Source organism: Misgurnus anguillicaudatus, chromosome 21, assembly GCF_027580225.2.
Source record: "Misgurnus anguillicaudatus chromosome 21, ASM2758022v2, whole genome shotgun sequence".
Lineage (NCBI taxonomy): Eukaryota > Metazoa > Chordata > Actinopteri > Cypriniformes > Cobitidae > Misgurnus > Misgurnus anguillicaudatus.
Window position 1 is genome coordinate 31,715,690 of NC_073357.2, and position 24,646 is coordinate 31,740,335.

A 24,646-nucleotide genomic window follows, 5' to 3' on the forward strand; every position below is an offset into this window, starting at 1 on the left:
AATGACATAAACGGACAAGTCCCAAACAGCAAGCATGTTTGTTAGTCCTCTATTGACTCAACCAGGACTGGAAACCATGGAGAGCATGCTTAAATGCTTAAAATGTACAGCCTATTGAAGTGAACCTGTCTGTCAGAGTGATGGCATTTCCCTGTGCTCTAATCATTCAGACTATAAAGTTAGGCATCTAGGAACATGGAATACCATTCCAGGAACCATAAGGTTATAGTTACATGGACATTTTTATACAGTAGATTAGACAATATAACAAGCATGTAGAAGATGTTGGCTTGCTTTGGGAAAACATGCAGCAAGACAATGTGGATTTCTATCACACCGAGTTATCATCTATAGTGTGGATTTGAGGAAGTTTGTAGTGGCATTACTATAGGCACCGTTAAAGTTCCAGAATAAACTGGTTCACATTATAATCTGTATTGCAATATGCTTCATTTCACATTCATTTCTTAATCTCTCTTGTGGGACATTTTCACATTTACATTTAGTTATTAAGCAGACGCTTTTATCCAAAGTTACTTTCAAATGAGATAAACAAGCAATTCGAGCAACATAAGTGCAAAAAACTGCTTTTCTCAAGCCTATACAAAGAAAAAAAATTAAGAGCAAAAAGGCAGATCATTCCACAGATGTGGGACAGATACAAAGAAGGTATCTGATAGCGATTTTTTCCTTTTTGGGATGTCACCCCAAGACGTTGCTCAATGGCAGAGCGCAGGGATCTATAAGTTTGTATAACCGAGTGTAGGTAATTTTTTGATTTTTTTGAGTTTTGAGAGCCAGGAGCAGAGCTTTGAATTTGATGCAAGCGCCTATAGGAAGCCAATGTAACTGGACAAAGAGAGGAGACACGTACACTTTCTTCAGCTCATTGAAGACCACTCTTACCACCACATTGTGAGTCATTGGTAGAGGTTTGGTTGTGGAGACTGCGAGTCCGGCCAGTAGCGCATTGCAATAGTCCAGCCTGGACTAGGACTTGCGTAGCATGCTCAGATAGGAAAACGTTGTTTTTATAATTTATATAATTTTATATTTACTTTAGCTATCACTGTAAAAAATCTCTGGTTGCACATGATTGAATTAAGTTTTCTTAATTTAATTATGTACACCAGTTCAACAGGATTCAATTAATTATTATTAATTATTTCCTTTCAAGAAAACCTAATTTAATCATGTGCAACTGATGTCCAGAAGTTTTTTTTCAGTGTCAACTGAAAGTGCACATTATGCTTTTAATGTTTTTTTTTATAATTTCACTTCATATAAATAAATAAATAGACAAATGTACATACAAACTACAGCCACCCTTAGCTATATGTATATGCAGGACATTGCACGAGTGTTGCTCTGAGCTGTGAAGTTATTGAAAGTCTATGACTAAAACACATAGAAATTCAAGGTGGCACACCCACATTTCACAGTATGTTTGAAGTAGGACTAAATTGTAAATGTGTTGTTGGGTCTTTGCAGTATGTGTTTTTGAGTTTTTCCTCTTCATATATGTCTCTGTTGTTGGTGAATAAAACGTGTAATAACATCTTGTGCACTCAGCATCTAAACTGCAAATGATCTAAGAAGACATTATTGTCACATCTATCATCATGTGATTTTCTGCCATATGTGATAACATTTGATTTTATACTGTACTGTATATCTTCCTTTTTGTTTGTCTTTTTTTTCAGATTTCTACCAGCTATTTTGGGGGTTAGGAAGAACCAATAAATATAATAACCAAATATTTTTTTAGAACATGAAGCAGTGTAATTGTCCATGTTTGTGTACAACATGTTCCAGTTACACAGAATGAAGTATTATGGTGCAAAACAACAAAAAATGTGATGTCCACATATGTGGACATACTGTAGAGATTTCTGTGGAAAGGTTACTTCTGCCCACTAGTGGTTATAACTTGTCACTGTAATGTAGTGATTTCAGCATTAACCCCTATGAGTAACCCACCCTGTGTAGAAAATGTATTTATCAAATACATAAACATATAGTACTGTGCAAAAGTCTTCGGCCACCACCAAATTTGTTGTTTAAAATTTGTTTTAAAATAGCAATCCATATACCTGTATATTTTTTGCATCTGTTCATGATGATACAAACAGAAAATACAGGAAATGTACACAAAATTGAATTTTGTTCAAAACTAAACAGCTTTTTCTGGCAGAAATCAGTGGTGTAAGCTCCATGGGCACTAAGCCAATTCTGAACTCTTTTGAGGCGACTAAAGTCCTGAATTCGTTAGATTAGAATTAGATATGAGGATTCAATTTTGATTTAAGTATAAAAGAGCCTGCTGTTCTTCAAGTAAGGGAAGGTCACACTACATACAAAATAATTAAAAGCTTTTCTGCCATTTATTTTTAATACTTTACACAAATTTCCTGGCTGTATTCTAAAAAATAGACTAAGAAATAATTATGTATGGTCAGTAAACCATTGCAAAAAACATAAATCACATGGTGGCACTTTTGCACTGTATAGCCTATTGTATATGCTTTATTAACACAAAGAGCTCAGAAGCAAAACCCTCTTAAGTGCGTCTGACATGTTTTCTTATAAATTAGCATTTTTATTAGGCTGTTAATGGATTCTGCCAACAAACCAGTATTTTTTTAAATAAATGAGGATGGGATATTAGGCTAAAGTATTTAATAAATGTATAGATTTAACACATGCCGAGAGCATTAAATTAATATCATTATCTAATTTCTGACAGAGGTGCACCCTTATATATTTTACATATTTTATATTCCTTTTAATACTCAGTTTAATCAAACTTTAAAAAAGAGAGATTATAACGAATTGTAGGAAGTTAATTTTATTCAATTTTTTTGAAAAAAAAAAAACAAACATAAAAATAAACTGCTTTAATGTCTTGTTGATACAAGGGAAACTCATTCATGGTATTAAACATATTGAAAATATATGTCATGAAATTTACAGAAAAGTAATACTGTGATGCTATACAATGATAAAGGAAGATTACTGGAATCAAATATTGATCTCAGCGACAGCTTAGTGTTCATTGTACAACAGTGTAATAGATAAACTATTTCAGATTGACTTCCATATTAATTTGATTCAATCTACTATTGCTTTGAGTAAGTGTTACTGTTTGAAATTTCAGTCACAGTATTTGGGAGCACTGCTGATTTATAAAAATGTTTGTAGCTTTTTGTTTTTTAATTCAAACATTGCTTCTTAGTTCTCAGCCATGTTCTGCTGGCTTGTCAATGTCATGTGTATTGCTTCATGTGTATTCTTTCTAATCATTAAAAACACATCATCATTTCAGTTCCAGAGCCATCACTGGTACTGTTGCATATTTTTCTAGTTAAACTATAGGCTATATTTTCTAAACAAAACCATGCTACACACAACAGTACTGTATAACGTGTCATTTTACACACCTTCTGATTTTAGGTTTATGAACCCACCATATTTGAATCAGCAGCTGCTATAAATCTGACAATTTGAGGCTGATGATGAGTTAAAATTTACAATGACATTTTATTGAATGTCATTTAAGTGTATATACAGTAGTTACTTCACAGATGACCTTTACGTCCGAAGTTAACCACACTGATAAAAATGATTAATTCAATTTACTCAATTTTTTTAAGGTAAGTGGTTGCAATCAATCCATTTAAGCTACATTTATACAAAAGTTTTTTGTTTTGTTTTGCTAATTTGTTTTGTTTAAATGTAGCTTAAATAAATTGATTGCGACCACTTACCTTAAAAAAATTAGTAAATTGAATGAATAATTTTTTCAGTGCATTAAATTGTGTGTATTGTGTCAAGATTCAACAATTTAATAATCTACAAAAGATTTTACTTTTGTATTGTTTCAGTTGTTTTTAAATGTTTTAGTGGAAAGTGGAACTCTAAAATTAATAAAGCATGGTTGAAAATAATGACATAAAAATCTGATTATGGTTAATTCAGACTTTCCAAACCTTTCACATAACAGTGTCCATCCAGTACACTTTCTATATCATTCTCAGCACCATAGACATTCTCAAGGGCATGATTTGCACTGGGTATCAGTGGTCATTTGTTTGGGACAGAAATATAAATTTTAAAACTTTATTAATCTGAGTTTATTTTTTTTAAAGTCCTGTCTGGTGAAAAATGTTTTAAATTCATGATGACCCATACCTCAGTGTTTTAGCCCCTGTACCTACACACATTGATCTTCATCAGCACACCAAATAACCCTATAAATAACTTTGATCAAATTCACACCAGTACCAACGTTTCATACTTACAAATGACCTCATCTAAAAACTTCCCCTTTCAACTTCCAGCCACAATTTCAATGACAATCTCAGTCTATATTGAACAAGTCTGATCAATGAAGGCATCTATGATTGCAGTGTTAGGTCTCATTCATCACAGTCTAGGGGACCAACCTTTGCAGTAAGTGTATTAAAATATAAAAAATGTATGAGTGACAGCAGCATTTATAGAGCTACATGTACCATATTTTACCCAACCACAAAATCGTGCTGTCGAAAAACCGAACAATTTCACAATAACTAGAGCTGAAACACACACAGTTGTCATCTTGGCATGATATTAGGGAGTCCACAGCTTTGGCTATGTAGATAGGTGCTTGGCTATGTAGATTTCAGAATACCATGACATAAATACTTAGAACATCCCGCTGCTTTACTACTACCAATGATGCCTATCAGAAGATGCAGAGGCGTGGCTACTCAAGAAACGAAAGTCATTTATTAATGAGATGTCCACCCATCCAGCGCAACTTGCAAGCCAGCCAGCGCCTAAGGGGACAGAAGTATTCATAGTGGAACTGCTGAAATTCGGGAGTCCTCCGGATGTCCCTAAGAAAAGCCAAGTCCAACTCAGACTCTGTAAGCACAATAAGAAGAAGGAGGAGGGCAAACAGCAGAACCACGGTCACTAAGAAAAGACGCGCCAAACTGCAGATGAACTCATTTACCCGCTCTTCCTCTGGGCTGCGTTGGGTTGACCGTGTCTTCCCAGGACATGAACCTTTCGCCTTTGCGCCAAGTGGCCTTGCCTGGTCTGAAGCGCTCAGTTCTGTTCCACGGTCCTCTTGGATGTTATGGGGGCCATTGGTGTGGCGAACCTGAGCCTGGTCTGAGGAGTGGTCATTGGAGACCGGCGTTGAAAGCATGCTGTCAGAGGGACTGTAAGAGTCCTCGGAAAACTCTGCTGTTCCATACCCTCCCTCTGCTCCACTGCCATGAGACTGGAGAAATGAGCTGCCACTGGAGACGGATCGCACTGGTGTGGAATGGCCACTGTCACGCAACGACTCCAAACCTGAGATAGAGTGAAGATGTTCAGTATGATTGTGTTTACACATTTAAGATTCAGATCTGTACAACAATTTCTATTTTGTCCACATCCAAAGTAATTTTATCATTAACTTATTTAACAGCCTTTTTGTGATTTTCACAAAAGTTTCACAAAATGCCTTCCAGGAAAATTTTCTTCTAAAAATATATAAACATACAAATATATTAAATGAAAGAACAGACCCTCTGCTTTCAAAAAAATAAAAACAAATGTAAAAAAAAACGTTTCATCCTATCTATATAGTTTTTTTTATTTTCTTAAAAAAATCCAGATAATTTACTCACCACCATTTCATGTTGATGTCTTTTTTTGTTCAGTCGAGAAGAATTTTTTGTTTTTTGAGGAAAACATTCCAGGATTTTTCTCATTTTAATGGACTTTAATGGACACCAACAAGTTACAGTTTTAATGCAGTTTAAAATTGCAGTCTCAACAGAGTTTTAAAAGACTCTAAATGAACCCAAACGAGGCATAAGAGCAAATCGATTGTTATTTTTTACAAGAATTAAAAATATGCACTTTTAAACATCTTCCTCCGGTCCTGTGACGCGCCAGCGTGACCTCACGTATTTGCGTAATGCCGTGGAAAGGTCACGTGTCACATATATAAAACGCACATTTGTGGACCATTTTAAACCATAAAGTGACACGAAGACATTAATTAGTATCATTCCACATACAATAACGTCGGAACGGTCCTCTTTCTCCACACTTGTAAACACTGTGGCGTAGTTTCGCATACGCCATCCGTGACCTCTTGACGTGATGACGTATTGCGTGAGGTCACGCTGGCACGTTACAGGACCGGAGATAGACGAGAAGTTGTGGTTTAAAAGTGCATATTTTTTATTTTTCTTGTCAAAAATCGTTTGGGATCGTTTAGAGTCCTTTGAAACTGCAATTTAAACTGCATTAAAACTTTTAAGTGTTGGGGTCCATTAAAGTCCATTAAAATGAAAAAAATCCTGGAATGTTTTCCTCAGGGGAACATGGTTTCTTCTCGACTGAGCGGGGAGGGACATCGGCATTTTGGATGACATGGTGGTGAGTAAATTATCTGGATTTTTTTAAGAAAATTGACTAATCCTTTAAATATGGGTACTTTTCTTTAAAAATATTTTTTTTAGCAAAAAGCTGAAATAATTGCTTTTTGTAAAGGAATTTTGTTAGAGACTAATTAAAACATACACAGAATTTAAAATGAGTAAATAACGTTTTGGCTTTAGTTTTTCATAAATTGGGTAAGTGCCATCTAGTGGATAATCGCGATATTGCAGATTACCATAAAAATTCATCAGGAACACTTTTTTATGATAATGTTTTCTCTTAATTGACGAGATAACTCATCAATGGCATGGAAAGAGTTAATTCTATTTTAATCTTTTCACTGTATATAATGTTCTTTTTGATTATATTTTATTAGAATGTGGAATTTATTTTAAGTTGATCTTGCCATAGGATGATTATTGTGGACAAATCTATCACTTTAGCACATTTCATTATGAATGTTTCCTGAGAAAAATATAATGAAAAGCCAGAAAGGTTTAAAACTGGTCTGATACAAATGTGTAAACCAAACACACGGTGTGCATGTATAACAAAATTATTAACAATATTTCAACAAGTTTTGTAAACATTGTCGCCAAGAGTCTTAATGTGGTCACAGCAGAAAGTGGAGACTCTTATAAACAAACCTCAAACTGTGTACACAGTAAAAAGTAAAAGTTGGATCAACTTAAAAAAATACTTTACTTGGTAATGCCTAAAAGTATGTTTTTGAACGTAAATGTTCTCACTTTAAGTGGAAAAATGTATCGTTGAAAATTGTTACCAATTTAAGTAAGTTTTTGTAATTGCTCTACTTTTTTAAGTAGCAGCTTTCACTTTTACAGTGTATTAATATTTACTCACAAGAAAATTACTGCAAAAATATACATCTGGTAAAAATGTATTGTCCAAAGCATTTGCAGATTAAATAAAACACCAGGAGTAGGATAGTATAACTACTCACCACCCGTAAAAGCCACACACATACTGACACACCAGACACATGTTCATGGCTCAACAAACATCAGTGCATACAAACACATTCGCAGACTTGTCCATTTGTTTCAAATGCCAAACAGAGTTTACCTGCAGTGCTGCTGTGTTGGACACCGAGTCTAGATGGAGCTTCAGAGGAAGTGTTAGAGTTGGGCAAGGTGGGAAAAAGAGGCAAAGCCCCTAGAGCTTTCCCTAACAGCCTAGGTCCCAACGTCAACACCCGTACCCTGACATCCCTGTAACAGTGGTTGATCATCCGCAGGTGAACGCTCACCTTTGTCTTAATCCGTATGAGACACTTTACCATGGTGTCGGAATGTGAATGTAATGTGCGCTCTGTGTAAGCGTGTCACCACCAAACCTCTGTCCTCCCTTTACCCTACTGAACAGAAACAACACAACAACATGTGCGTGTCTAAAAAAAAAAGAGTATGAGATAGAGCACCCTAAAGCTGCTTTAGTCCCTGTAAGCCCTTAAGCTGAACTGCACTTCGTTCTCCAGCCCCCACAAACCAATTATGTGTACATGGGATGTAACAAAAGAAGCCAGACATATTTTCAACACACACCACTCATTCTGACACAAGGCACATGACATACATGGAGTGTCCCTGGCAGGCTCCCTATTAATAGACTGAATAATAATAGCAATAGATGAGCAAGAAAAGTTTGTTGCTTCTATTGTCTATGTTGTTTGATACAAAATGCACTAAAAGTCTAGAGGACCTTCAAATCCTGCTCTTAATTTGTATTTTCTATTAGCATTTACGTTGCATAAACATTTATGTAAATTTGTCCATGGTTCACTTTATAGCTGAAAATTTATTTTTTCTTTAAAAAGCAGAGGGTTATCAGGGTCTTTTCAGATTCATACCCTTTACGTCACAACAATGCCTTTATTGTGAGTTAACACTGCTTGCATGCAAAGAAAAATGAAAATGTAATCTCATGCAACCTCAAGAACATTTGCATAAAACATAGTTTGAATATTTTAAGTGTAATTCCTAACTACATTAAAGTTGTATCCCACAATAAATGACACATTTCACTAGTACACACAGAAACCCAGGCACATAGACAAATCCAACATGTGTCGGTGTCAATAAAGTTACTGAAGCAGGTGAACGTCTTGTCACATGCACAATGAGAGCAGTTCTCGGGTTGCAGAGTAATAAAGAGTTAGTGTGTAAGGTATTCTTATCACTGCCAAAATATTGTTTTGTTTAGTAGCCTACTGTCTCAACTTTACTTAAAACTATGGCTGAATATGTACAGATACACATGAATTGATTATTTAAATTATATAGTTTTGTAAAGCTTGAGACATTGAATAATTGAATGTACAACTGCATCACATTTGTAAAGGTAAAAACGAAGAAAAAAATAAATAAAATGGAACCTTGTTTATAATCATAGGATAACCCTGTGTCTTTTGCCTAAATTTCACAAAAAAGTAGATGTTCAGAGAAGAAAGACATCTCTGGACCACCAGAGGGTGACATTTCAGAGGAAATAGTCAAAACCTGCACTGGGATTGGGAAAAGAGAAAGCATCGCAACGATCTCCTCTACATGTAACATGACCACATATCGATAATTCTAATTCTTCCTAAGCTCATTGTATTTTATAGCAGCTGATGCTCATTCGAAGCTCCATTAAATAGTTAAAAGGCAATTCAAGTGCAATTAAAAGACTAGAAATGCTTTTTGTAAATCAAAATTGATGGTGCTGTTGTCAGGGGACACAGATGCTTTTGGGACTTGCACAAGAGTCTTATGAACTGGACATCATATACACACTGAAAAAAAGATTCATTCAATTTACTCAATTTTTTAAGGTAGGTGGTTACAATCAAATTATTTAAGCTACATTTAAACAAAAGTTTTTTTTTTAAATGTAGCTTAAATAAATTAATTGCAACCACCTTAAAAAATTTAGTAAATTGAATGAATAATTTTTTCATTGCACAACCAGTTTTGAAAATCACAGATAATTCATATGAATAATAATATAATAAAAATATAATAAATGATTAATATATAATAGAGGAACACACATGTTCCAATCTCAGTGCAAACATTCTAAAAATTGCCGGGTTATTTTAAACCCACAGCAACCCACTTTTGACGTCATTTAACGTCAGGAAAAATGGTTTGTGCGCATAGCACACAGTCTAAAAGGCTTGTTCCTATTCTCGTAATGAGTTATGGGTGTATTTTTTCTTGGAAAATCCAGCCCAGTCTCCTGAAAATGCGTACAAACAGCACGATGTGCAAAACTCGTGCAACACACACGCCAAACTCCACCCCGGCGTGCATATGATACGCAAGTCCTTCCCATTCTCTTAAACGGGGCATCTTTTTTTGTCGTTTTATTTATTGGTTTCTCACATTTTTTTTGCTATTTTTTACCATTTTCGCTTGGGTTTAGGGTTAGAACAACTTTTTGTTATATAAAAATGACATCCTAACAAAAAACCAAATCTAACCCCAACTCCAAGCGACCATGGCTTAAAGACGGACAAAAACTTTGAGAAACCTGTATATTAAATAACCTTATTAAGCTCATCTAAAATCTAACCCTAAACCCAAGCGAAAATGGTTTTAAAAACAGAAAAAAATTGAGAAACCAATAAATAAAACGACAAAAAAAGATGCCCCGTTTAAGGGAATGGGAAGGACTTGCGTATCATATGCACGGCAAAGTGGAATTTGGCGTATGTATTGCACGAGTTTTACACTTCGTGCTATTTATACGCAACCTCAGGAGACTGTATTGGGAAAATCAGTAAAATAACAGTATTTGGCTGAAGAACTTTTAAAGGAAAAATCTTTAATTTAATTTAATTTTAATTTTACTGTCTTTGTTTGGAAACCGCTGCTGCCAGTCATTTGACCGTTTTTTTTTAAAGGACAAGTTCGGTATTTTACACTTGAACTGTTTTCAGATTGTTTATGATGAGGTGGAGCGGTTTTGACTGAAATTTCGACGTATCTGGCTGCCCCGGGAGTTTTCGGGTGGTTGTTGTTTCAACTCCCACCTCTATAATGGGTTTATAGGTGCACAGGAACAATCCTTCCTAAAATGCATTAAACTTTTGTTTACAAAGACGTGAAACTCACCGAGTGGTCGGGGGTGTTCACTGATATGCTCACACAAAAATCGCTGCAAAAGACGCTTTCCAACAGGTGTTTTAGCATTCGTTGTAAACAGTGGTGTAGTGGTGTCTGGAGAAGTGGGTATACTCTAAATTTATGCCCCCAGTAGAAGTGGGTATACTCTTAATGTATGCCCCCAGTAGAAGTGGGTATACCCCATGCCATCAAATAAAGAGGTGGGTATACTCCGTATACCTGCGTATACCTGCACTACACCACTGGTTGTAAACTTGTGGACCTTTTTTTCCAAACGCCTCACACGCGTACATTCTTCTGTTGAGAGCTTGAATAATAGACACTCCAGCCCAGTTGGTGGCGATAATCCACCTTTGGCAATTGCAAGAATACAAACAGTATTACCGGAGTAATACCGTACCTCACAGCACATACAAGTCAATGGAGTTGGACAAAAACTACGATAAAACCTGTTGGAGGGCGTCTTTTGCAGCGATTTTTGTGTGGGCGTGTCAGTGGGCGCCCCTGGCCACTCTGTGGGTTTTACGTCTTTGTAGACGAAGTTTGGTGCATTTTAGGAAGGATTGTTCCAGTGCACCTATACACCCATTTTAAAGGTGGGAGGTGAAACAACAAACACCCGAAAATTCTCGGGGCAGCCACATATGTCAAAAATTTCAGTCAAAACCGTTCTATTTCATCATAAACAATCTGAAAAAGAGCTTTAAGTGTAAAATACCAAACTTGTCCTTTAAGGTTTACATTTTCATGTCGTTTACATTATATGCACTTACGCGACAATTGCCAACAAAACACACAAATTTTATGCAGATTTACTTATCGCCTGCGACTAATGACCCGGTTGGGACCACACACAAAACTCCACTGCTACCACAGATAATCAAACTATATTCATTGTTTCCATAATGCTGTTCACTGTGAAGCTGAACAAGCTTAAATCTCCCTCACAAACAGAAACACACTTCTCTGGTGATGTTGATTTCGTGGTTTTCGTGACTTCCACTGTACTTCCTGCACTGAAATTGCCCATAAAGGAAATAGAGAAAGATCATTACGTATGAATCTTTCATGTTCGAAAAAACGTTCTGAAACTTGATGAACCCTGGCGAAGTGCATTCGGTACAGAAATATTCCTTCATACGTCCAACTGCTTTTTGAAATGAGACATTTTTGACACTGCATGAGCATGAGGAATCCAACTCTTTAACATTGTTAATAAGTCAGAATGAAATAGACCCCCAGCAGCCTGCTAACACTAATTTTTAACGCCATACAACATTAACTCCATTTCAAATCTTAATACTGTTCAGTCAGCACGTCCAGTTCTACGGGGTGTTTGAGGGTGCTAATGAACATAAAGGATCCTAAAATAAAATAATTAATAACAAATCACATTTTGTCAACTGAAACACAGCCAATACACGAACAGAGTAACAAACATACATAAAAGAATCATGCCGGTATCATCCATATGATGTGATAGTTTTTGTCATCAACTTGTGAATTGCTCATTAATATAATTTTTTTAAATATTTGAAATGTTTAAAGGTCACGTTCTTTCTGATCCCATTTTTTAAACCCTAGTTAGTGTGTAATGTTGCTATAATAGCATAAATAATACCTGCAAAATGATAAAGCTCAAAGTTCACTGCAAGGTGATATATTCTCTTTAACAGAATTCGCCTTTTAAAGCCTACAGCGAACGGCCGGTTTGGACTACAGTCCTCTACTTCCTGCTTTAATGACGTCAGTAGAACAGTTTTTTGACTAAACTCCGCCCACAGAAATACGTCAGTCGCCAGCTAACCTACCGGCAAGCTAAGCTGCTATCGAATCACAACACACTAAACAAACTACACAATCAGAACTCGATACGTATTTCTGAAGGAGGGACTTCATAGAACAAGGAAGACATCAGACCGTTTTGAGGACAGTGAAAACAGCACTATACAGATAAGTCAATTGTGTGAAAAATACTGCGTTTTTCACACGTGAAATATGAACACGTTATATTGCGCACTGTAAGCTTCAAAAACACAGAAAGAATAGGATCTTTAATCATGTTGTGTGTGTGTGTGTGTGTCTGTGCACATAGACGTACCCTCCATGATGGAAATATGGACCGCTCTCCTACGCGCTTGAGGAATGGTACTCTGTCGTGGACCATGTGTGATAGAGGGACAACTCCTGCTCGGGACCATCCCAGCCCTTAAGACAAACATATGTGACATACAATTAAACCTCTCTTAAAAGCATACTCATATGTAAAAAAAAAATACATTGATGATACTCGCCTGTGGATCTCTGGAGGCTCTCTTCTGATTTTTGCGCTTTGCTCCATCACCTCCTTCGCCACTTTCCCACTTAAAAAGGATAAATGTGGCCTCAATTATACTACATACCACTAGATTAAAGAGCAGCCTTGCAGCTAATTCATTAATTATATATTCACTAATCAGATATTCATATCTTTAAGGCCTAATTAAGCAGGGTGATAAACACACTCACCTATATCTAAAACGGCTACCCTTAAAGAATAGATTACTACTAGACACAGTGCGAACTTGACTTGATTTCTCAAACCTAAAAGACATGAAAAGAAAGACAGAGAACCCTTAACTTTTAACAACTGAATTAAGTCAGTTAGTAAATTAGGTCAGTTAACATAATTAAGCCTATTTAAAGGACAAGTTCGGTATTTTACACTTAAAGCCCTGTTTTCAGATTGTTTATGATGAAATAGAATGGTTTTGACTGAAATTTAGACATATGATGCTGGCCCGAGAATTTTTGGGTGTTTGTTCTATCACCTCCCACCTCTACAATGGCTGCATAGGTGCACAGGAACAATCCTTCCTAAAATGCATTAAACTTTCGTTTACAAAGACATGAAACTCGCCGAGTGGTCAGGGGTGTTCATTGATATACGCACACAAAAATCGCTGCAAAAGATGCTTTCCAGTTCAGAGTTAAAACAACATTCTTGCAATTGGCAGAGGTGGATTATCGCCACCAACTGGGCTGGAGTGTCTATTATTCAAGCTCTCAACAGAAGAATGTACAGGTGTGAGGTGTTTGGAAAATTAGGTCCACAAGTTAACAACGAATGCTAAAACACCTGTTGGAAAGCATCTTTTGCAGCGATTTTTGTGTGAGCATATCAGTGAACACCCCTGACCACTCCGTGAGTTTCACGTCTTTGTAAACGAAAGTTTAATCCATTTTAGGAAGGATGTTTCCAGTGCACCTATACAGCCATTGTAGAGGTCGGGGGTAATACAACAAACACCCGAAAATTCTCGGCCCAGCATGATATGTCCAAATTTCAGTGAAAACCGTTCTATTTCATTATAAACAATCTGAAAACAGGGCTTTAAATGTAAAATACCAAACTTGTCCTTTAAGCCGGATGAGTAAAAAATGTCATGTGCACATACTGATAGAAAGCCTGGTTTTCTACACCACACTTCCACAGATGCTTGCAGGCCTCGTGTGTTGGAGCAAAGTAAGTCAAGATGATCTTCTGATCCTTAGTAAAGTTCACAAAGGATCAGAAAAGAGGTTGATAAAGTTTATTTATTGGAAAAGTATATGGCTGATTTTCTGAAGTGTAGTTAGTTTGACCAATAACAGACAGTATTAAAGGTGCAGTGTGTAATTTTTAGAAGCATCTCGACAGAAATGCAAAATAATATACAAAACTATATTATATGGGGTGTATAAAGACCTTTCATAATGAACCGTTATGTGTTTATTACCTTAGAACGAGACCTTTTCATCTACATACAAAAAGGGTCCCCTTACATAGAAGTCGCCATTTTGTGCCGCCATTTTTTTACAGAAGCCGTTAACGGACAATTTTTTTTTACTAAGTTGTATTCGACGATGACATGTTTGTCCAATGGCAGCTACCGTAGCTTCTCTATGTGTTTCAAAAGCAAGGGGTGAGCAGTGGACTACGCCGTTGGTTGCAATTCGCAACCTCACCACTAGATGCCGCAAAAATTTACACACTGCACCTTTAAACAGTCATGTTTTTGCAATCTCATTTGGCGTTACTAAAGTACTTTTAATAGTTAACACAACAGGCTAGTTTTCCTAAGAAATCCAGTCCTTTTTCAATAATCTGCTCTGTTAATATATGCTGCTGACTTTCAATCACCTACCTCTTGGTGAGTTGCATATATATGAAATGTCTTTCCTTCAAACTTGAGTTTGGTCACCTCGTGCCTGATTAAAATGACAATATACTGTCATAGTTATTAATACACACAGTCATTTCATCTTGACCGCTAAGCAAATGAAAGTGATAGGACAGATTAATTTCCCCTTTCTCACCATTTTAGGAAATGAATCCTCCTGTTACCCTGCAGTACTACAAAGCCAAACGGAGTAAAGGCCAAAAAGGCTGGATTTCCAGACACATCCTTTCATCAAAATGCAAACACACAGAAACATTTACTGCACTGTCTCTTTCGAAAGTTCATCAAACTGCTATTCAGATATTTATATCAGATACAAACAGTATCTTAAAAAAGTTATAAGGACAGACAGGTGATGGCTTTTGGTTCTGACCTTGCAGGGGTGTGGATCCACCCCATATGTTTCTAGAGTCTGAGCTTTCCTTAAAAAATTCAGCTCGGAAGCGTCAGGGCTTTGACCTCTGTTGGAAAGAGATAGAGAGATTTTAATGAAATACTCACATTCAGTAAAGTCAATTCCAACTTTTTGTTCCAAGAGACTAAATTCAGACATTACATTTAATCAGACTGTCTGTCAAACAGATACAGTAGCATATGACTAACATCTCTTACATCAGTTCACTTTTGTGGATTTCAGCAATGCGGCGCTCCAGGCGCTCCGAATGCTTGGGGAAAAACTGAAACTTAGAGCTGTAACCTTCTGGATGCTTTCCTGGGTCATAGTCTCCAATCTCAGCTGAAGAATGAAACAAAGCTGTATTATCGAACTGTGTGTAATGACCTCAAATAATTGTTTAATTTGATTTATATCTTTATTTATTGTAGTTAATACTTTGTTAAATTTGTTTCATCTTTTTGTTTATAAATCTACACTAATATAACGTGAAGAAAACATAAGAAAAATATGTATAGGGTTATAGGGGGCGCTGTGGGAAGAAAAGCGTGTAAGTAAAGATAGAGAGAAGAAGTGCAGTTGGTGTATGTTGTTCACTGTTGAAACGTTCAGTCCCAAATCTGTTATAAAAAAACAAACAAAAGAAAATAACCGGGGCAAATAAACTTCACAAAAAGAAGAAACTGTTGTGATCATTGTCCAGGGGGGCAACATAAAACTGGTGTTTCTGCTCGGTTTTGATGGATTTCGGGAGGAAGAAAGCAAGTGTGGACAACGGAGCAGCCAGCCAGCGATGAAAAAAACGAGTACAGCGTGACTTGAGATACGAGCAACGAATCACGGAGAGGATAATTGAAAACGGATGAAAGATAACAAAAAAACGTAAGTCACAGTGTTCACTAAATGACAATAATGTTGCCTGAGTGGGAAGCTACATTGGATGAAATAGAGAGCAAATTACTCGAGTTATCTGCTTTACAACTGAGAAGTTTGTGTGATATGCTCAAGTTAAATGTGGAGGAGGGTGAGACACACACACCTCGTGAGCTGAGAAGACGCATTCTGCAGCATTTAGAGGGAGATGATGTTGTTTTACTTGAAGATGAAGGGCTATCTATATTATTAGATACAAAGGAAAAGATTGACAGCTTGAGAAATGATGACGGAGAGGACACTGATAGCTCACCCAGTGTAGAGCATGAAACAAATAGTGAAATGGAGCAAAAAGTTGACCAGGGGCGCCACCCTGAGGACGTTAGTGGAATTGCACCAGCAAAACCTGTAATAAACACTACAGCAGGATCACAATGTGTGAGAACAGTCAGAAAAATGCCAAATTCACCTGTTTCAGGAGAAAATGTCACATTTATGCATCCAGTATATAGAAAAGAACTAAAAATAACTGGACAAATTGGTGAACCGGGCCAGAGAGACAAATTAAATTTTTCCAGCCTTGACAGACAGATCCATAGGGCATGCAAAAGAGGGTATGATGAGGGAGAAATAATTGAGGCGGTCATTCAGGCCATAATCCCAGGTGTCAGCTTGAGAAGTTATCTGGAAAGTAGAACAGATCTAACATTGCCTGTCCTTAAACAAATTCTCAGAGCACATTTTATTGAAAAGGATGCCACTGAATTGTATCACTCACTCACACGTGCAGTTCAAGAACCCAAAGAAACTCCCATCCAGTTTTTAGTTCGAGCCATGGATCTCAGGCAGAGGATTTTGTCAGCATCTGAAAATGTAAAAACAGGTTTAAGATACAATCAAGAACTAATTCAGAGTCAGTTTTTGCAGACAGTTCTGACTGGCCTTCATGATGACAGCATACGCACAGATCTAAAACCCTACCTGGAAAACCCGCTGGTGGAAGATGAGGTACTTCTGGAGAGGATGAATATGTCATATAGTCTGGATCTTGAAAGGAGGGCAAAGTTTTCAACCACACGACCAAAAATCGCCAAGGTAGCTATGGTTAGTGAAGAACAACAGGAACATGCCAGAGAAGATAAAGGTGACAGGATGAAGAAAGAGAAAGCCCCAAAGTCTAACACGCTTATGGAAAAGCTGGACGCGCGAGACAAAGTGATCTGTGAAGCCATCCAAAATCTTACTTCTCAAGTAGCGAGCCTTGCTCAGACATCAAGACCTCAGACAGCCAGAACCAGCAACCAGAGATTCACTCGAAACCAACCCCTACCTGCTCGAGCAAACACCAGACGTTGTGCTCAGTGTGAACAGTCCAACCCAGAGGGGAGATGTGAACACTGCTACAAGTGCGGCAGCAACGAGCACTGGGCAGCGGGATGTCGAAAACGAGCTGTGACCAATGTGACATCAAATAAGATCGAGATTAACTCAAACATCGTGGAAAGCTTACCAAATGCTTGCTTACCTCAAGGGCTATGGTCGAACAAACAAGAGAGAACAGCCAGTTTAGTGGGACACAGATGCTTAGTTCAGTGTTCTCTAGGAGGAGTTAATACATCGGTGCTCTGGGACACGGGATCGCAGGTTTCAATTGTGGGCTCAGAGTGGAAGAAGCGACACCTTCCTGACACAAAAGTGAGACCAGTGAGAGAGCTACTCGAGGAGGGAGAACTCAACCTGACAGCGGCAAACGGGACAAATATCCCATATGAAGGTTGGATGGAAGTGGAGTTTTGTCTGTCTGGAAATTCAGAAATTGAAGGAAGGGGCAGACACCTGCTAGCGCCAATTCTCATTACATCCAGCGAATTGGAAAAACCAATAATCGGCTTTAATGTGATCGAGGAGCTAGTTCAAGCAAATACCGCCCAGCAGATTCCTTCAAGTCTCCTCGTAAATACACTTAGTTCCTCTCTGGAAGTTAGCCCTAGAAAAGCAAAAACCATTCTATCACTTCTGAAGAGACGCAGAAACAGCAGCGACAGTCATATTGTAAGACTGGGACGAAAACCCATAATTCTGTCAAGGTGTGCAAGGGTGAATGTCAGCTGTGGCAAACTGAATAAGGCAGTTCACTTGGGAGAACATGTGATGCTGGAGCCCAACCCAGAGGCACCCTGGCCTGCAGGAATAAGGGTAAACAAACAGCTCATCCAGATGCCGCTAAAAGATGATGATAATATCACAGTGATGGTGGAAAATATCACAGGTGAAGATGTGACCCTAACAGCACGGACTGTCCTGGGGTGTCTGCACACAGTGGATGCCATACATCAGTTGGAAGTGAAACCACTATCACCGACTGGACTCCAACCTCAGCCATCACAACACCACAATGACTTACCTCCAGAGACGCTTCCCAAGGTTCAGGAAAGTGAAGGATGGGACCCGCCAGTGAACCTCAGTCACTTACCTGTAGAACAACAGGAACGTGTGAAACAGTTATTGAGGGAGAATAGCGGGGTGTTTGCTAAGGATGACTGGGACACTGGATGTATCCAGGACCTTCGAATGGAGATTCGTTTGAAAGACGACATACCTGTCCAGAAAACATACAATGCGATCCCAAGACCTTTATATCAAGAGGTGAAAACCCACATACAGAACTTGCTGAGTCAGGGGTGGATCCAAAAGTCAAAGTCTTCCTATTCCTCGCCGGTGGTGTGTGTGAGGAAGAAGGACGGGAGCTTACGTCTCTGTGTGGATGACCGCCACCCCATCCCACGAATTCAGGAGATCCTGGAAAATCTAGGGGGAAACTCCTGGTTCACGGTGCTGGACCAGGGTAAAGCCTATCATCAGGGCTTTATGAGTGAAGACAGTAGGGCTTATACAGCATTCATAACACCCTGGGGACTCTACGAATGGGTCCGGATCCCTTTCGGCCTTACAAATGCACCTGCCGCCTTTCAGAGGTACATGGAAGAGTGTCTCGGAGAAGTGAGGGATGATATATGTGTTCCCTACCTGGATGACGTGTTGGTCTTCAGCAAGGACTTTGAACAACATCTAGAGGATGTGAGGAGAGTACTACAGAAACAGGCACAGTGTGGTATAAAGCTAAAACCAGAAAAATGTGACTTTTTCAAGAGGGAAGTCTGTTATGTGGGACGCATAATTTCTGAACATGGATATAGCATGAACCCCAAAGAAATAGAGGCCATACAAGCTCTAAGGAGGGAAATACCCAGTACCGTTCGTGAGGTGAGGAAGCTCATGGGTTTCCTTGGTTACTACAGGTCCTACATTGCTGACTTCGCCAGAATAGCCAAGCCTCTATATGACCTGTTGACAAAATCTGATAAGTGCAAGACTAAAGGCTCAGGAAAGAGAGGGAGTTCTTCCTCACAAGCACCTCCATCACAGCCAGTGGAGTGGACTGGGAGACATCAGGAAGCATTGGAGACGCTGATTACGGAGTTGTCAAGCCCGCCAATTATGGCTTACCCAGACTTCGAAAAGTCTTTTGTACTTCATGTTGACGCGTCAGAAGAAGGGCTCGGAGCTGTGTTGTACCAACGACAGGGAGGCAAACTTCGAGTTGTGGGTTACGGATCCCGGACTCTGACCCCCGCCGAAAAGAACTACAAGCTCCATTCTGGGAAGTTGGAGTTCCTTGGGCTCAAATGGGCAATCACAGAACGTTTCCGTGATTATCTGTTTTATGCACCACATTTCACTGTTTATAGTGATAATAACCCCTTGACGTACGTCATGAAGACTGCAAAGCTCAACGCAGCGGGGCAACGGTGGGTTTCCGAGCTGGCAGACTACCGGTTTACAGTGAAGTATAGACCAGGAACAGCAAATCGTGATGCAGATTTCTTGTCACGGAGACCTGTGCCCATGGAAATCACAGTCAGAGAGTGTACTCAGGAGTGTTGCCCGGAAGTCCTAGGATCAACTGAGGAAGTCCTAAAAGCACAACGACGGGGAGAGGTGGACTGGATATCTGCAATCACCTGCAACACAGATGCCTTACCTGAAGAGCTGAAGGGTAGATTAGAGATCAGTCAACGGTTAACAACCCAGGATATCAGAAACGCCCAGCTGAGTGATTCAGTTATCAGCCGAGTACTTGAGTTAAAACAGAAACAAACCTACCTCAAATACAAAGACAAATTGAAGGAACCAGAGGCTGTGAGACGACTTCTGCGAGAATGGCATCATCTGCAGATTGATGAGGATGGTATCTTGCAAAGGAAAATAATGTCCAGAACCCAGTTAGTTGTCCCAGAAAACTGGAAAAGTATGATATACAAGTACCTACATGAAGATATGGCTCATCTTGGTGCCGACCGTATGGTGGCAGCGGCTCGTGCACGTTTCTTCTGGCCGAAAATGAGAGAGGAAATAGAGCATTATGTCACAAGAGTGTGTCGGTGCCTAAGACAGAAGAAACCAAACCGGAACACCAAAACCCCAATTCAGAGCATTGAGACAACAGCCCCTTTGGAGATGATCTCGATCGATTACCTGCACCTGGAGAAAAGTAGAGGAGGAGCAGAGTATATCCTCGTGGTCATAGACCATTTTTCTAAGTTTGCCCAGGCATATGCCACCAGAAACAAATCTGGAAAGACAGCAGCCAAAAAGATCTTTGAAGATTTCATTATGCGTTTTGGTTTCCCCGCAAAAATCCACCATGACCAGGGGAGGGAGTTCGAGAACAGCCTGTTTCAAAAGCTCCAGAGTTACAGTGGGATAAAACATTCACGTACAACTCCCTACCACCCCCAAGCTAACCCGGCAGAGAGGTTTAATCGAACATTGCTGGGGATGCTGAGGACCCTAGAGGAGACAGAGAAGTCAAATTGGGCAGACCACCTGAACACAGTTGTCCACGCCTATAATTCTACAGTGCATGAGTCAACAGGATTTTCTCCGTTCTTTCTCCTCTTTGGTCGAGAGCCAATCCTGCCAGTTGATCTGGTGTTCCCCACAAAGCAAGCCAAGAACATTCAGTCCCATGCCGACTACGCTGAAAGGTGGAAAAAGTCTATGCAAGAAGCGTATGAGATTGCAAAAAAGAACATGAAGAAGGCTGCTGCAAAGGGACAGAGGAATTACAATCAGAAGGCATGGAGTTCTGTCTTGGAACCAGGTGATCATGTGTTGGTGAGGAATCTGTCAGAAAGAGGTGGCCCAGGGAAACTGCGTGCGTACTGGGAAAAGCAAACGTATGTGGTGAAGGAAAGGAGAGGAGATGGCCCGGTGTATGTAGTAGAACCATTGGATGGAATCGGAAAGAAAAGAGTACTGCATCGGAACCTTTTGTTACCTTGCCCTTACCTGATTGATGAACGGAGAACAGCCGATGTGCATCTGAAAAGAAAAGGGTGCCAGAGGAACCAATCAAAACAGGAAAAACAACCACATCAAAATACTTACCATAACAGCACTGACAGTTCCAGTGATGACGAGATTGATTTGTGGGTGCCAATGCAGCAAACAGTTCTGGACCCATGTGCAGCAGAATTCCGCCCTAGAAGAGAGGAGAGAAATAGAAAACCTGAAAAGGAACCTGAAATTGAAGAAATTGTTGACAAACCTGAGAACTTACCTGACTCAGAGTCCGATGAGGAAGTGCTGGGAGGTCTCCAAGGTGAGCGGGAGCTGGAGGAGGGATCTATTGGAGAAGCAGAGTCTGAAGATGGTGACTTAGCATCAGAACCTGTAAGGAGAACTTCTGCCAGAACCAGACGACCAAAGAATCTATACACGTATGACACCCTGGGTGAGCCCACACTTCGACCAGTGAACTGGAGTGTTTGTGAAGGAAATACAGATGTAGCAACCTGCTATGCATTACCACAATTGAGCATCGACCACCTGAATCTGTATCCTTCAAACTAAGCAATCTAAGTAAGAATTGAAATAGTTAAGTTCATAGTTAAATATAAAAAAAGAAAGTTGTAAGGCTACAGTTGTAATAATGCTATATCACAGATTATTAGTTTTGCCAGTTTAAGACATAGTTGAAGGGTTGAATTAAACATTAAGAGATTAATGTATTACTGAAGTGACATTTAAAATGTGTTAATACATTGTGGAGGTGTATGTGGTTGTGTCCACTTGTCATTACAGGATGTTCTGGGGGGCCCACCAGCGAACCTAAAGACAAGGCACCTCTCAACATGCATCAAGTCTAAAAGTTTAGATGATTGTAGTAATGTCACAGTTGGATAAAGAAGTAGAAAATATTGATTATATTGTTAAACCGTGAGAGAGCATGCACATTACACTGTGATTGGAACTTACATTTGAAGTACTTACTCAAAGTAAAGAGAAAATGTTTTGTAACATTTTATTTTTTTTGTGGGGGAGGGTGTAATGACCTCAAATAATTGTTTAATTTGATTTATATCTTTATTTATTGTAGTTAATACTTTGTTAAATTTGTTTCATATTTTTGTTTATAAATCTACACTAATATAACGTGAAGAAAACATAAGAAAAATATGTATAGGGTTATAGGGGGCGCTGTGGGAAGAAAAGCGTGTAAGTAAAGATAGAGAGAAGAAGTGCAGTTGGTGTATGTTGTGCACTGTTGAAACGTTCAGTCCCAAATCTGTTATAAAAAAACAAACAAAAGAAAATAACCGGGGCAAATAAACTTCACAAAAAGAAGAAACTGTTGTGATCATTGTCCAGGGGGGCAACATGTGTCTTATCATACTGTGAAGTGTGTTGTCTTACTACAACATAATTTATATACAAAGACACCAAAATTAACAGATTTAGTAACGACTGACTGCTGTGAGTGAGATTTGCGGTTACCCTGGAGAATATATGCAGCCAGTGTAGCGGCATCTGAGCTCTTGCACAGAAGTCGGCCATGATACAAATCTCTTTTAATCTGCAGGAAGACCAGGTATCTAAAAAAAACAATGTAGATCATTGAAGAGCACATCTTTAAATTTGTAGCTTTCAGTGTGTTGATTCTAATTGTATTCTTGATTAAAAATGGTAGTATATGAAGAGTTCAAATGCAAAGCCTTTTAAGTGTGTCCGACATTCTTTCTTGTAAATTAGCATTTTTATGTTTAGGTTCAGTAATTTCACGTTATTAAAGTTATTATTGAAATGTCTTATTTTTATGAATGTCATTTTTTGTAAATTCATTGGTATGTAACAAATTTGTCTTTCGCTGCAAAATCCTCTAAGTGCATGCAAGCTTTTTTGGCAAAAACCTCCTTCTAAACAAAATCAGGCCAATTCACTTCCATAGTATTCTTTGTGCCTACTATGGAAGTGAATGTGGCTCATGAATGGTTTGATTACAAAACAATCTGTCAAAATATCTTCCTTTGTGTTAATCAGAACAAAGAAATGTATTTGTAGCAATATGAGAGTGAGTAAATGATGACAAAATTTTCAATTTTGGGTGAACTGTCCCTTTTAAGTGACTTGCTCAAGGCCACCTCCATCGCAAACTGCCAGTCGTGAGACTGAAACCGGCAACTCTTGGGTTACAAGCCCAACTCTCTAACCACTAGGCTATAACTGCCCCTCGTTGAGCTTTTTGGAGTTTTCGCATCTGAACGCTTCATATAGTTTCTTTTTAATTAAATGGAAATCACCATGAATAATATAGACTTTGCTGTTCTACTCAGCAGAAAGAAAAGTACCTTGTGATTTCTTCTTTCAGAGCCGCAGGGTCTGGAGGATAAAACTTCACACGCAGACACATGGTGTATGGTGGCAGAGCTAGGACATAAAACATTTAAGTGGATGTAATCAGGCAGACAATGTAAATTGCCGCCCTTTAAAGGAGGACATTTGAAGGAAATCACATCACAGATGTTTGGTAAAGTATGACTTACATTTCATTTGTTTGGTAATTGGTTTGCTAAACTCCAGCCAATGCTGAAATAACAAAGTATAATAATAAAGCATCTATAATACTTCTATAATTCTTGCTCATAAATTTCATAACACACAAACTTCCTATTCTGCTAACAACTCTATACTGTATTATACTATGACAGCTTACCCGTTGCTTGTCTGGATCCACAAATCTGATGCCAAAGTAATCTTTCTCCAGCAAGTTTAGATGCTGACAGACCTGCTCGAAAAGCCACTGACCCTTTGCATCCCTCTGGAACATAAAGACAAATCAAATACTAAAGAAAAAATGTTTAAAACAGCTTAAAGTTGTCAAACAATATTTACAATTTGGGGTGAACTAACATTTATGGGGGTGAGAGGATGTGTGTGTTTCGTCTGATGTCCTGCTCAGTTGAATCATGTATGTTGCTTCCAGAGAGATCTTAATATTTCAGAATCTCCCAGGAGACATCTGAGCTCAATCAAATATTAACATTCACACAGCACTTTTAAGGGCTTCTTAGAAGCTGTGTGGCTGAGGTAAGTCAAATAAAAAAAGTGTTGGAAAGATGATCAAGATTGAAAGACATCAGCTCATGATGACAGCTATGCAAACTCAAAACAGGTATCACATCAACTGGTAGACTTGTCTATCCAAACATCAGAAGAACAACTGTAAGTAGTTAAACCCATTCAGCATTTAACACATGTAGGCTAAGAATCGTAAA

General features: G+C 38.6%; 1 protein-coding gene across 2 annotated transcripts in view; it reads right to left on the reverse strand.

Moving 5' to 3' along the window:
* Positions 1–2,870: 2,870 nt before the first annotated feature.
* The window catches only part of frmd5b (FERM domain containing 5b), a 28,474-nt gene continuing 6,698 nt past the window's right edge, over positions 2,871–24,646 (reverse strand). Inside the window, exons 2-14 of one of the 2 annotated variants that reach the window (XM_055202652.2) lie at positions 24,085–24,189; positions 23,915–23,957; positions 23,720–23,798; positions 22,869–22,966; positions 15,374–15,497; positions 15,135–15,222; positions 14,898–14,986; positions 14,726–14,789; positions 13,997–14,088; positions 13,068–13,142; positions 12,854–12,922; positions 12,661–12,767; positions 2,871–5,346 (exon numbers count right to left, since the gene is read on the reverse strand). In XM_055202652.2, coding sequence (XP_055058627.1) covers positions 4,766–5,346; positions 12,661–12,767; positions 12,854–12,922; positions 13,068–13,142; positions 13,997–14,088; positions 14,726–14,789; positions 14,898–14,986; positions 15,135–15,222; positions 15,374–15,497; positions 22,869–22,966; positions 23,720–23,798; positions 23,915–23,957; positions 24,085–24,189 — 1,614 coding nt within the window. In that variant the 3' untranslated portion in view covers positions 2,871–4,765. The other variant, XM_055202663.2, reaches the window with a different exon arrangement.